Source organism: Nanorana parkeri, unplaced genomic scaffold (genome assembly GCF_000935625.1).
Source record: "Nanorana parkeri isolate BGI_ZX_2015 unplaced genomic scaffold, ASM93562v1 scaffold467, whole genome shotgun sequence".
Lineage (NCBI taxonomy): Eukaryota > Metazoa > Chordata > Amphibia > Anura > Dicroglossidae > Nanorana > Nanorana parkeri.
This window is the reverse complement of record NW_017306735.1, coordinates 414,862-429,970: the sequence shown is the minus strand read 5'-3', so window position 1 is coordinate 429,970 and position 15,109 is coordinate 414,862. Positions and strand designations below refer to the sequence as shown.

The following is a 15,109-nucleotide window of genomic DNA, read 5'->3' as shown; positions in this document are numbered from 1 at the left end:
ATATATATTATATATATATATATATATATATATATACAGTATACATATACAGTATACAGTTTTATTCCAATTTGGCTGCAAACGTGGAAATACACTTTAAATCCAATAGAGTTCTGTTAGGTGACAAAATAGCCAGTTGGTGGTATGATGCAGAAAACACAAAATAAGTGCATGTAGACGTATTTGTGAGGCTCTCACAGAACACAACTTGATTTTGTAAAATAAATAATATCTAAAAGCTATACTAGACGAATAATGACTTGTTATAAATCCAATTCAATGAAAGAGTTACAGTGTTGAGTTCCACAGAAAAGTTAATTTCTTGTCAGTCTTTGTAGTTGTTTGTACTCTGCACCCCATGACAGTAACATTGAGTGTAGGCTATCACAGAACAGAATGCGCTCAGTGTTTTTAACTGCTCACAGAAGCTGCTCTCATGCATCAAAACTGTGCCTGGAAAGAAAGATTTGTCACAGACCCTGTTACTGCTTTTCATGCTTGGGGACCAAGAATTCCCACAGAGGTCACATCTGACAGTGAAGGACAGAAGGGGTATCTGTATTCTTCAACAAACTGAGAACTTGTGACTTTGGGGTGGATAAGGCACACCTTCTTTTTAGTTCCAGAAAAGTGTTTTGAAGTTCTTGAAAAAGCCATGAGCTACAGTTCTGATCTTGATACATTGACACACATATTCAGAACCTTCTTTGACATGGTAAAATCAAGTTTGTCTATGTCCAAACCTAAGTACATCAGACAGATTAATAAAAGTAGAATGGTTTGTTTTTTTAAAAATTATTTTGGGTTTTTTGAATCAGCTTATTTTGACATGTTCTAGCTGAGTTGAGATGATGCAGGTTTGTAATTCTGATTGGATCAAAATTATATGATAAATTGTCCTGGTTATGTGGTCTGTTTCCTTTAATTTATGTTTCTGTTGTTCAGACATGGTTTTGGGGTTTTTTCTCACCATAATTTATTATTGACCTCAAGGGTTTATATCATTTATATAAACTATAGCCAGCAAACAGAAGGTAAACCTAGTAATAATTTACAATCCAGGTGTACTTTCTAGAACTGTTAAGGTTATGATAGCTATTATCTGACTGTATTCTGTACATAAGATCATTGTTGAATGGGACTTGCTCATGGTGCATTCCCCATGGCTAAACGTGGACAGTCAACTCTACCGTTTTGCAATTTAGTTACCATACTTCAAGTCTGTAATCTATTTGGCTCTGGCACTCATACTTTCTGCTTTTGGGCACTTGTGGTCATGCTTTACTTCACTAACGTGGCAAATAAGCAGCACTCTCATTCTGACCTACAACACACCCCTCAGGAACCGTCACTCAGACTATGCTTAAAAGTAAGGTCCAACCCTTTTAGTCCAATACTAACACAACTTTACTCACTTTGTAATATATAGATGTTTTTTTTTATTCCTCTTCTTGATTTTCTTCTGTATTTATTTACTAAAGAAGACTTTTGTATTTCATATTTTAAGTAGGAATTTGCATGCAGATATTTATATACCCTGAACGGTAAATATTCTTAATAGTATACAAGTAAATCTGGCGCTGTCATTTAATTTGATTAACTATGTGTGGAAAGTCAAGCTAATGAAAAACTAACCTGCTTTTTTTTATTTGTTTCAGTGAGTAGTAAAAACTATTTACGCCTGCCCAGCAGCGGGCGAAGAGAGGGGCATCATGCACGTTTAATAAGTCCAAAAATGCACCAGCCCCGGTGTGTCCTCTGCTTGGTGTTTCGCTATCGTGCTTCAGGAACCAGTGATGGAATTTTGAAGGTTCTAAGAAGATCCAGCCAAGGGACCAAGTTACTGTGGAAAATAAGAGAGGAGCAGGGAGGAGAATGGAAAGATGGCAAAATCCTCTTGCAAAGTGATGAGGAAGATTACCAGGTATGAAAAATTGTAGCCCATACTAAATTACATCTGTTTTATGACATAACTGCTAATTAAGAAATTATCTTCAACAGATGCTTCTTCAGGACATGGCACTATCTTGCCAACATCAGATATTTTTGCTGTCAGCCATATTACTTCACTGTGAATTAGGTCAAACACAGAGGGAGTTATTCACAGAGCTGGTGAAGGCAGCCAAATGAATAACCCAGCCGAAGTAGAGTAAGCCGAACGCTGTTTGGCTATTCACTTCAGTCTTGTACGGCTGATTGCCAACAATCAGCTGTACATCGGCTAAAATCAGCCGTACATCAACTGCATTTGGCTCAGCTATTCTGCTCGGTACCTCCGACTCCCGCCGCAAAATGTAGCATCTGACAGATGGCGGCACAAGAAAAACAATTGGGTGGAGCTTGTGGTGACAGCTAGCTCCGCCCAACTGTTTCCTCTTGGTCGACACTTATCAGAGTCTTCAGCAGGTCCCGGCCAATGAATAACAAATGGGCTGAGCCGGCCGTGACGTCACGGCCGGCTCCTCCCATCTGTTATTGTTTAATGACAGATCAGCGTCCTCAGGTCATTTGGGGAGGCTGATTATTACAACTGGGCAGAGCGAGCCGCGAGGTCACGGCTGAGTCCGCCCAGCTGACATTTGCGTGGAGATTGGTCGGCTTTGGCTTCGGCTGTCACTACGGCTCAGCCTAGCCAAAGCATATGCGTTCGTGAAGCGACTCGAAGGATCAGCCAAAGCTACGGCTGGATCCTTCGGCTCTTTAGTAAATAACTCCGAGAGTTTCTGTGATACAATTGACTAGACCCATTCTAGATCCCTCTTTTCTCCACAGCCTGTTCCAACAGAACAGAAGGTCTGTTTCAGTCAATGCACTACATTCCAGGGTTTGGGTAACAGGCCATAATGTTTGTAGATCAGGAAAATTGATTTACTGATCTGGATATAACAAATGAGTGTCATCAACTATGAAACTTTGAAACAGAACGAACATGGCAATTATATCAAAGTGTTTCTGCTATTAAGACATTTTCTTTACTTGTAGCTAACAAAACACAGTTCTACCCTCTGGAGAGACATTATCATGGCTGCTTCTGTTTCATATGGTAGAAAGGACGTACAACAACCATTTAATATGATAATTTTATACATTATAGTTTTACATATCTGTAACACTGACTTTCAAAATTATTTGTTCCATGTCTGTAGTTTAGATCTCCATTTAAAACAAAAACCACCCCTTAACTGAAATAATAGTAATTAATGTGCATTTGTAAAATATATTCTTCATTATTATTATTATTACTGTAGTGTAATAATAATAATAATAATGTACTGTACTGTACTGTAGTGTATTACTGTAGTATTATTATTACTGTAGTGAAGCTTAAAATCAGCTTCAAGTTAAGTACACACTGAATCATGTGACAATATTTCAGAAAATAATTATAGCATTTATCCACTAGATTACACTTTATTTATTTGGATATATTTGCAACGACTGTATCTATGAGATGTTCCTAAAATAATTAGTTAAATAGTTAATGATCCTAAAATAATATAGAATTAGCAAAGTGGGAAGTGCATAAGAATAACGGAGATCATTGCTCATGTTACACCTGGTACTGCCTTAAAACCTTACCCCAGTCAGAACCTTTTTTTTTCTTATTTTAATATATATTGTAGAAGAGTTAGACACCAATGCAAAGCTGGCAGGTTTTCTATGTCTCATTGGTGATTATTACCCTCATTTCTTGTCTCTGTGACACCCTGGGTGTTACAAGGTGTCACTGGGCCAAGGAGGAAGAGTAGGTTTCTCCAACAGGGACATGGACCTGAGTAAAATGCTGACAGATATTCTAACCCTTTTCCCACTCTATCCAAAACCAAGCAAACAACAGTTTTGGCTGGAGTTGAGGTTTAAAATAAAATAAAAACTCATACGCAGTGTAACTTTGGGGTTTAAAATTATTGCTCCTCTTGCAAATTCTCCATAAACACAAAGGGTTAGTGAACATGGGGATTATAATGCACCTACTTATTTTTGTCAGTGCTGTGGGTGGGCTCTTATGCAAAAAAGAAAAATTAAGTTACTCTATACTGATAGCTTCACTCTGAGACTATATTTTCCATACCCCAGCTATAGGGAAACAAAAACATTGTTCATTTTGAGGATGACTCCTAGTTCTTTTGTGCTACCTCTCCTCTCTTAGCTGTGCCTCTCAACATTATGCATATTAGTCGAATGTGTCACCTGGATAATGCAAGGTATTCTTAATTACAGTGAGCCTTAAATTTGTCTCAGGTCCCATTGGACACTTTTTGAAAGCCGTGATACTTTGCAGTGTGCATATATCATTAGGTTAATAAATTGTCAGCGGACTGCAGGAGAGAAGCCAACTTCCAAGATATTTGAATTAAAGGGACAGTTCTAGCAGATATGCAATAAGAGATTTGTATTAAGAGGATTTATAGTGTTTATTTTAATATTACAGGAGAATCTGGATGGCTCCCATCGGAGACTTCAGTTAAGCAGAGTTGTTTTCATTCTGTTTCTCGTGTTGTTATAGCAACTAAATGGTACGCTGCTTGTTATTCAGAAAGCACTGATCTATAGCAGTATTTGGGTCTTTGTGGATGGCATTAGGCGTTTGATGTATTCGGCAGAATTTTGAAGTCTTGTCTCGCTACAAAAAAAAATATTCTCCACTCCCTGTAGTTTAGACATGCAGGTATCAGCTCTATGTTTCTGTGATTGTAATCAAATAGAAATGAAACATCATCCCAAACAGTCAGCATAAATGGAATAAAGACAGCCTTTGAAAAGTACATGCGTTATACCCAATATGTCACAGGGTTTATTTTACTTGGTGACACAAAGCGTTTACTACATATAGTTACCTTTTTTTTTCTCATATATATAGATCTATAGATCTATAGATATAGATCTATAGATCTATAGATAGATATATATAGATCTATAGATCTATATATATACTAAGGGAAACTTCCCTTGCGAAGAAAAATGGACTGAGGAGAGCTCATCACAAATTGCTTAAGGGGAGTTAAGGTGGCCATACACTTTACAATCATCGCAAGACCTTAAGGTGCCCATATACTTTACAACCATCGCAAGTCCGTAGTCTTGCGATGGTTATACAGTAGTTAAAAAACTGTACGATCTGCCCATCTTGGACAGGCAGATCGTACTTGCGATCATCGCTTCCGATTACCGCAATGTTGGACGGGCAGTGTACGTGTGCGCACACCGGCCCGTTCGGCATTTGTCTCCCGAGCATGCCACAAACCAGCCGAAAATGGTACGATTTTCGACTGGTTTTCGAACATGCTCCTTAGGGTTAAAAGACTTAGGGACAAAAGACGTGCGACCGTACAGTAAAAACGGTTGCACGCCTGCCATACACTTTGCAATTATCGTACGATCGCAGGATTTCCCACGATTATCGTGCGATAATCGCACAGTGTATGGGCACCTTTAGTCTTGTGATGGTTGTTAAGTAATTAAAAAAACGTACACTCTACCCATCTTGGACAGGCAGATCGTACTTGCGATGACCGCAATGCTGAACGGGCAGTGTGCGCGTTGCCCGTTGGGCATTTGTTTCCCGAGCATGCCACAAACCACCGAAACTCGTAAGATTTTCGGCTGGTTTTCGAACATGCTCCTTAGACAAAAGACGTTTGACTGTACACTAAAAACGGTTGCACACCTACCATACACTTTGCGATTATTGTACGATCGTGGGATCTCCCGCGATAATCGCAGTGTATGGGCACCTTTAGTGGGAAAAGGCGGTGTGGTACAAAGTAGTGCGTTAAAGGTTGAATTGACAGGGACTGTATGAGATGGTGTTAATAAGACTATTGAAATAGGTGTGTTTCAAAACACAGGGGGAGAAATTTTATTTTAGTAGGGCAACTTGATACAGGCTAAAGTATTGCAGGGATTTACTTTTACACCACAATAGTGCAAGAGCATGGGTATGTCATTTGAAACTTCTGCAGGGTTATTCACAAAAGGGTGAAGAGTTTGGAAAAGGCAGGAGAAGTGAACAATCTAGGACAACATAGCTGAACTGGAAAGTGAGCTGAATTGGAGAATTTTTCCAAATGATCTATTTTGGCCTAGATTGTTCACTTCTCCTGTCTTCTCCAAACTCTTCACCCTCTTGTGAATAACCCTGCTGGTGTCATTAATTTGCTAGCATTGCTGCGGCCAGGGCCTAATTCTGTGTGTAGTGTGGGGAGCGAGTGTGTCAGTCAGAATGAGATCAAGTGGCCAGGTCAGGGGTGAGAATTTGTTATAAAGTTAGTTAGTAGCAGAATAGAGAACACAAGTGTTAAAGTCGAAAAGGTTTCTATAGGTAACTGTTTGCTGTTTGGAAGGATAGGGAGTTGAGGACAAGAAGAGTGTGAAGCTGATAAGGTTGGGATCAGAGAGAGAAAAGGTGTTGGAGAGGTTGCAAGCAGCACAGAGGCGTGTGACTACAAGGTCAAGGTGTTACCATCATGTTTCCATTGTTAGGTCAAAAGAGGAGGTTAGGTTGGGAAGTTGAGAGTTAGCCAGGGTGTTAGTATTAACAGGGTTGGTAAACTCTCCAAGTATGGTGGTTCTCCAGAATAAACAACATTATGCACATGGGGAGCTTACGGCTGAGCTTCACAACCGTTCTGAAAAATTTAACTGTATGTAGTTTTATTGGATAGATTTCTCTTTCTCCCCCTCTCTCAGTTCCCCATTCCCCCACTTTTTTTCTCTTGTTGGCTACCTCCTTTCTCCTTTTCTTCGTTCTCTATCTTTTCTCCTTGCCAGTTTCGCTACTTATAAAGGGAAAACATTTTTTGGGAAGTTCGTATGACCCCTCCTGGATTATTGACATATCTCTAGTATTGTTACTCCTGTTAATGCTTTTGATATATATTTTGGTCCTTCAATTCTGTCTAGTCCTCATAAGCATGCCTGTACTGTTTTAGTTGATATTGCCATTTGGTTTTTGTGCTGTGTGACCTATTGGAGTCATTACAGCACATGTGTCAAACTCAAGGCCCAGGGGCCGAATCCGGCCCACCAGGCCATTTCCTAGACTTCTACTTTCAGATCTAGGTATTAAGCTATTACTAAAACCAGTGATAATCGAATGCAGAGGCAATCATGATAAAGATTAGATACATTTATATAGTCTTACAGGACCTTTGAGGGCAACCATAATGTTGATGCGGCCCACGATTACATTGAGTTTGACACCCCTGCATTACTGTCTTTCCCTCCAATAAAGATTTATAATTAAAAAAAAACTCACCAAGTATGCTAGTGGGCATTTTAGATGAGAAAAAGTAGAGTAGCCAGGCACAGAAGTTGTCAAGGAAGTATGACAACTGTCCAGGAGGCCAATAAATGACAGCAATCCTCAGAGAAACTGAAGAACAAAAGCTGAATACAGTGAGCCTCAAAAGAGGACATGTAAAGGAAGAACTTGATAAGTGCTTTGTAGAGATATAAGGATTCCAGCCCCATCTCCCTTTTGTCCACTGGGTCTAAATGAGTGAGTTCAGTGGAAGCCATCATGGGAGAGGGCAGCTGTAGAGGTAGAGCCAAGTTTAAGTAATGGAAAGTACGTTAAGGGAGTTGGTGGTAAAAAGGTCATGGACAGAGGTGAGCTTGTTAAAGACAGAGCAGGCATTCCAATTCCAGAGAACACATGAGTAGTGGTGCTGGATCTTAGAAGCAACGGAATAGAAACTAGACTCTGTGGTATGTGATTTTAATGTATATCACTTACTGTATATTTCTTTGTATTATCTCATGTGTGGTTATGCATCTGATCAAATAATCAGAGCAGTTTATAAATAATACAGAAACGCAGATGATGTAATTGGGTAATAATGAGGTGGGAAGATTTGACATAGATTGTTCTTGAAGTGACACATGAATGCATCCATAGATAACAAGCAAAATCTAGGTGCTAATGACTTGTCAACATGGTGGGAGTCATTAGGCTGTAGTTAAAAAAAACTCCTTGCATCAAGAAAATGTTTGCCTTTTTCACATATTTCTACATTCTTTTGTCTTTAATGTGAGTGACATGGTATCTATCTATTTTTCTGTCTATCTGTACATCCATTAATACAGTTTTGTGTACATGTTTGCGTACTATTTTCTCTCTATCCGGTTGACTATGTATCAGATTCACTTACATCTGCAGTCTTTGGAAACAAAGTCGGAATGTCCTTTAGTGAAAACCATTCTAGAAAGAAATCTATAAACAGCCATTTTGGCATTTAATTAAATTGCCCTCCTGTTTTATGGCAGTCACTGTATTAGAAAAGGCCACAGTTCAGAATTGATGCAAATTCTTGCAAATGGCTATTGAAAGGCTAAGCTGCTTTTTTTCTTGTGCTGTTCCCTTTTAAGGACAGACATGATTGCATTGATTATTGAAGAGATAAGCAACTGTATTAATCAGCAGCCAGTGAGGAAGTGCCTTGCTGCTGGAAAGAAATTGCATTTTAAATTCTAATTGTTTAGTTCTTAACCAGAGGAACCTATACCTGATGGGTAACAGACTTCTTTGTGCTTTTCTTGGTTACCCATAGCAGGAAGACTGAACTCGGCTCATTCTGAGAAATGTATTTAATTATGAATCATGCGGATAATGCAGTACTCATAGAATTGTATGCTACACAATATTTAACACACTAACCCCAGGCATAACTTCGAAGATATAAATAATTTGGGAACATTATATTTATAAAGCTGTTGTAGTGTTATAGTTGAAAGATGCATCCTGTAATTGTCTGTTCATAATGTGAATGCAGATTACGCAAATAAATTAGGTCAGAAAGAGTAGTCATACGCTGGTGGACTGATAAACTATCCAATATTTGCTAGGGATGTGACCTCTTCAGGCCTCAGTAGTGATAACTAAGTAGTATACGGATTAAAAATCAAAAGATGTGTTTACAGGCATGAAAGTCAATAGAAAGTCTAATCGACTCAGAGCTCTTAATGATCATTTCCTTCTCCCCAGAGAAAAAAGATAAAATGCCAAAGGTTCATAATGCTTTTTGGTGCTTGGCTTTTGAAAGTTATTGTTTTTTAGTATTTTGCTTTTGATATTGACCTGTCAATTCCTTAATCTTTCTTTGCAGGTTGTCATTGAGGGGATTGTTGGAAAGGGCCAGTCAGGAGAGATAGCTGTGGATGACATTCGAATAGCTAATGACATCCCCCTGGAACACTGTATGGGTAAGCATGTCCAGACATTCTGTTATTGACTATCAAAAGTTATAGCTTAAACAAAGTTTGTGTGCCATAAAAGTTCAACATTATGCAACTAGTTTTATTAGTGGCATTACTTAAGCTGTATACTAAGCGAATTTTGAAATGTGATCGGTTGGTGGCTCTTTCTGCCAGCTCCCGTCCGACACCCTTCAATTGAAAAATCGAAGGAGGCAGGTCAAAATTTGTCAGCCAATTAGCACCTGAAATCCAGTCAGATGCAGGCACTGTTCAGGTACTTTGAAAGCCAGCGGGGCCAACTGTCATATTACAACAGCTGCAGTGGGAGGTTTGGTTAGATTTTTTTCCGTTCAGACCAAAATCTGAATGAAAAAAATCTTATACTGCATACCCAGTTTAAGGACAATGTTCTAGAAATAGAAATTAATTACCTGTCACCTTGGGGGCATTATTACATTGTCAAAAAATGTCTTAAGTAGGCTTAAAGCAGTATCTTGATGTTGAATGTTTTAAGTAAAGAAAAGGAAAATTGATAATGCTTGTCCTGGTAAAAATAAATGCCTTGTGGTCCAGTTGTTTTTTTTTTGCTTAGTTCACCACTCAGTATAACTGCATTTATTATATTATTATTATGTAGCACAGTATCTTGCTGCCTTCACTTGGAGACCCTTCACCTCTTAAGATCAGTGTAGGATTCAGCTTCCAGACCTCTGTCCCCATGGCCTGTCTTCAGAACTCATGAACACCATAGGAGTGGCTTCCAGACCTGTGTCTCCACTTTTTTTGTGTTGGCTAAATGTAATAGCATACTACTACCCACGTATAATGTGGCATCCAATATAGCAGAGTACTGTAAACTAGTATTACCCTGTGGAAATGTGACCCTGAAAACCCATAAATATTTCACATACCAGCGTGGACAGTGAAGAATGCAAAGCCCCTAGACAGTAAGGGTGAGCACTGGAATCTCTGGGTTCCACACTAAAACATTTTGGAAGTATGGAAGCTCAAACAGATTGAGTGGAAAAATTTCCTGACAGGTGATGTGCCCCAGAAAAATCGGCATAGAACATTTTCAATAGAAACCACTCAAAAATTAGGAATCACTATAATTCCACCCGAAGTGAGACAAACTCATACACTTGGGAACAATAGCAGAGAGATTTCACTAATGGAGCATCCATGACATATAAAAAGCAAAATGCTAACTCAATGCACCAGCCTCCATTTAAACCTAAACTTTAACTTTTAGATGGTTTGATACTTTAGTATCAGTGTTGCATTTTTCCTAGTCCTTATGTATGATTCAGAACATGAAACTTCAATTCATTGTTGCAATGATTAAGATGCATATTTGAAATTTCCACATATTCTATCATTCTGTAAATCAAAAGAACAATTAAATAATATGTCACAGAGACAGAAAAAAACATGTATATTTTATTGCCATTGCTCTCTGGCTAGACAATAAGTGGCTGACTGAGCACCTTGGGGTATGTAGTTTAGATGCTGATGACAAAATACTCTTGTTTTAATTAATGATAGTCATGAGAAGCCATGAGAATATAATTGTTCTGTTCAACGACAGGGATATTGTTCCTATTCCTGGTGAGCGGAATAGACCAAACACCTAATCAATAAGCAACTCTTGCACTCATGCCCGGCATCGACATTGCATATTAAATCAAATGTAATGAATCCTATGGGAGATTTGTACTTGTATCTGAAATTAACACACCATTGTGGTTTACAACAGTGCATTTATCCAATATGAACAGTGAAACATTCTTTCAATATTAAACAGTAAACTCGAGAAATTTCTGATCCTGTAAATATGTGAACAGTAAAGCATCGGCAAAAATTTAAAGCGGCAAAGCACCTGCCTTAATACTAGTACACATTCTCTACCCTGATATTATTGAACACCCCCTGTCCTAATGTTAGTACACACCCCCTGTCCTAATACTAGTACACACCCCCTATCCTGAACTTGTACACACACCCCTGCCCTGATACTAGTACATACCCCCTGCCCTGATACTAGTACACACCCCCTGTCCTATTACTAGTACACACACCCCTGCCTGATATTGGTACACACCCCTTTGACTGAAATTAGTACATACTTCCTGCTGTGATACTCGTGTGTACCGCCTGCTTCGATACTAGTACATACCTCCTGCCCTAATACTAGTACATACCCTTGCCCTGATATTAGTACACATACCTTCTCCTGATACTAGTACATGCCTCCTGTCCCTATATTAGTACATACCGCCTGCCCTGACTAATACAAACCCCCTTCCCTGATACTAGTACACACCCCTCGTCCTAATAATAGTAGACACACCCCTGCCAGATATTGGTACACACCCTTGCCTTGATATTAGTACACACACCTTCTCCTGATACTAGTACATGCCCCTTGTCCTTATATTAGTACATATCACCTGCCCTGACTAATACAAGCCCACTTTCCTTGTCCTAATAATAGTAGACACACCCCTGCCAGATATTGGTACACACCCTTGCCTTGATATTAGTACACACACCTTCTCCTGATACTAGTACATGCCCCTTGTCCTTATATTAGTACATATCACCTGCCCTGACTAATACAAGCCCACTTTCCTTGTCCTAATAATAGTAGACACACCCCTGCCAGATATTGGTACAAACCCCTTGCCCTGATACTAGTACATTCTTCCTGACGTGATTTGCAAATGAAACGCAAAACACAACAAAGAAGACCCAGGACTGTTGAGCAGTTAGAATCCTATATCAGGCAAGAATGGGACAACATTCATCTCCCAAAACTCCAGCAACTGGTCTTCTCAGTTCCCAGATGTATACAGAATGTTGTTCAAATAAGAGAGGATGCTAAACTGTGGTAAACATGGCCCTGTCCCAACTTTTTGGAGACATGTTGCTTCCATCAATTTCAAAATTACCTTATTTTTTTCTTAAAATGGTTTATTTTCTCAGTTTATACATTTGATATGTTTTCTATTTTCTATTGTGAATAAAATATGGGTGTCTGAGATTTGCACATCATTGCATTCTGTTTTTAGGTAGATTTTACACAACATCCCAACTTTTTAGGAATTAGGGTTATACAGTACATATGCCCTGTATTGATACTACTTTGCATCCCTTGTGGTTGGATAATGGTTACCTCCAGTGTAGATTGCTAGCCTCTGCTAAACCAAGTCAGAAGGGACATGGCAGATTCCCTTTAAAACAGTTGTTACTTCTAAAACTGACTCTGTAATAATGAAAATGTAAAATATAATATTCCTTTTTTCTATTTTAGAACCAATCGCAGCTTTTCCCCAGTCAACAGTATATCCTGGTAAGTAGCAAAAGATGATGTATAACATTTGCCTTATTATTTGCACATAAAATAGCTTGGTTTAAAAAAAATGGTTACATTTCATAGTTTCAAATGTAAACATTCTAAAACATATCTCAGGATACATGTTCCTATTCATAGTAAGTGAAGATCTGATGAAATAATAGAATCTGCTACAATATAAATAAGTAAACTACCAATGCTGACCTCCTGCCTAAATTTAAAGTTACCTGGTCCTTTTGCTGACCCATTGGTTTCACTACTTACTGACTTCAGCTAAGATCAGGTAAGTCAAAGAGTCAAATGTTTTTTTCTTCATGCTTGTCTGGGTCAGTGAGTTACAGTAATAAAGCAAGGGGATCAGCATGACATCCACTAATTTCTTGAGGGAAGAATTTAAACGTATCTAGTAAATGAGCCCAAATAAGTGTATCTTGCAGTAGGTCTAAAGAGGGAGGCCTGCATAGCTTATATTTATATACAGTTTATATTTAGTGCCAAAGTGACAATAACTTATTGGATTGAAAATGGCCACGCGTAATGGAGCAAATCACTTTCAATCACCTCTTTTATTATACAATAATATATAACTTTATATTACTTTAAGTTGCTAAGTCATGTATTTCACATCTGTATATACATATGTCTGTAAATACAGATTGATTTAGATTGAGCTAATGGCACTTGGAAATGATACAACATATCAGCAGTTCTGTAGACAAAGAATTATCATTTTTTTCCATGTAGCCCTCATTATCTTCTCTTTGTCATTTGCATTGGATAACACGAGCATAAATATTGTCTGCCGGAGACACAAGGGATTTGTGACCGCAGCTGACCCGAGAGTTGTATGTTAGTAAAATCTAAATTATCAATACAATCTAATGTAACTGGTTTTTATCATCCAGTTGATTTTTGGTTTCATCCTTATCTCAGCAATAATAACAATACAATAGATGACCTAACTGATGTAACTCTTCCATTAAAGGCAGAGATGAAAACAGAGATTTTAAATTGTTATTGTCATCCACAATATTAGAGCGCGCCATGCTTCAGAGCAATAGATTTTATGGAGCCCGTGTCTGTGAAATTGGATCCATGTTTTAGGGGATAGTGTGGATAACTTCATGTTGTGTTGTGGAATATAGCTTTTGTGTCTCTTAGTCTAATAACATTCTCATTGTTATTAACTGTGGGAAACACAATCCTAATGTGTCTCCTATAATGGCTGTACTCTGTGTGCCGTCCACATTAAAACTGGAGGAAAATAAAGGAATGTGGCTGACATTTGCCTTTGTAATACAAGAGTCATGTGCACAAGGACTCTTCAGCAGACGTTTATCAGATATAACACATGATCCTATAATAATAATAATAATAATCTATTGCTAATTATAAAATGACACATTTACATAGCACTTTCAGTTATGGGGCATGAAATTAAAGCAAAATTCCAGGGATTTTTTTAACCCTTGCAGTGAGACAAACCCCCACGCTGCAAGGGCTAAGTGCTCATTTTGATCTAGTGAGGAAAATAACAAAGTTTTACTCACCTGATTCTCTGAGCCAGCCAGCTGTGACCGCACTCTCTCCAGCTTGTCTCCCCCTCTACTGCAGTGATGGCATGTCCCTCTGCAACCTTATGCTAATTATCCTGAGTTCTTCTTTAAACAGTGGTGGTGAACTACAATCAGAAACAAAAGGATTACTGATAAGAATAGGATTTTTATACTCACCGTAAAATCTTTTTCTTGTAATACATACATTCTTAGACAGTTGGGTTATACTGCTGCCTACTGGACAAAATGGCCACTGGCAACAGAAAAAAAACATTAGCCAGTACAGGATAACCAGTGTCCCTCATTGGACTTTGAGAAAAATATTTTACGATGAGTATCTAAAAACTATTTTCTCATCCGTTGAGGGGCACAGGGGTTCTTAGATTGTCAGGATGTCCAAAAGCAGTCCAACAGAGGGGCGGGCAACATAACACCAAAGGTTACCAGATGCAAGAAAAACAACAGAAAAACTGGGAACTGCCCACAGCTCAGTGAGCGACCTGAAGGACCTAGCACTTGATTGTATCCTCACAGCTGGATAACACATTTAAGTACATTAAATACAGCCCAGATGATTAAAGAAGAACTCTGGGAAGTTCAAAAAAACTCACCCTTGCAGTGGGGCTACCCCCACACCACAAGGATTAAGTGCTTGTTTTGTCTAGAGGGCTCAAATAAAGCTGTATTACTCACCTGATCCTCAATCCTGCTGCAGTTAGAATTACCTCTCTCCCTCTCCTCTCTGGCTGTGGAATGTCCCAAGGCATTCTCACATGTATCTCAAGTTAATTGACCTACATGTGATGATGTGACAATACCTACATGTGATGATGTCGTTTGGGGAGAAGAGACTACTGGGAGCAGTCTACCAGCCTGGCATGACTGAGGATCAGGTGAGTATATCTGCTTTATTTGAGCTCCCTAGACAAGATAAGTACTGCAAGGGTAAGTTTTTTAAAATTCCCGGACTTTTTTTAAGTATAACAACCAAATCTGCATT

General features: G+C 38.7%; 1 protein-coding gene across 2 annotated transcripts in view; it reads left to right on the top strand.

Annotated features, from left to right (window-relative positions):
• The window catches only part of NRP2 (neuropilin 2), a 142,184-nt gene that overhangs the window by 103,885 nt on the left and 23,190 nt on the right, over positions 1-15,109 (top strand). For both annotated transcript variants that reach the window (XM_018560590.1, XM_018560591.1), the window contains exons 13-15: positions 1,659-1,924; positions 9,108-9,204; positions 12,512-12,550. In XM_018560590.1, coding sequence (XP_018416092.1) covers positions 1,659-1,924; positions 9,108-9,204; positions 12,512-12,550 — 402 coding nt within the window. The remainder of the gene's footprint in view (positions 1-1,658; positions 1,925-9,107; positions 9,205-12,511; positions 12,551-15,109) is intronic.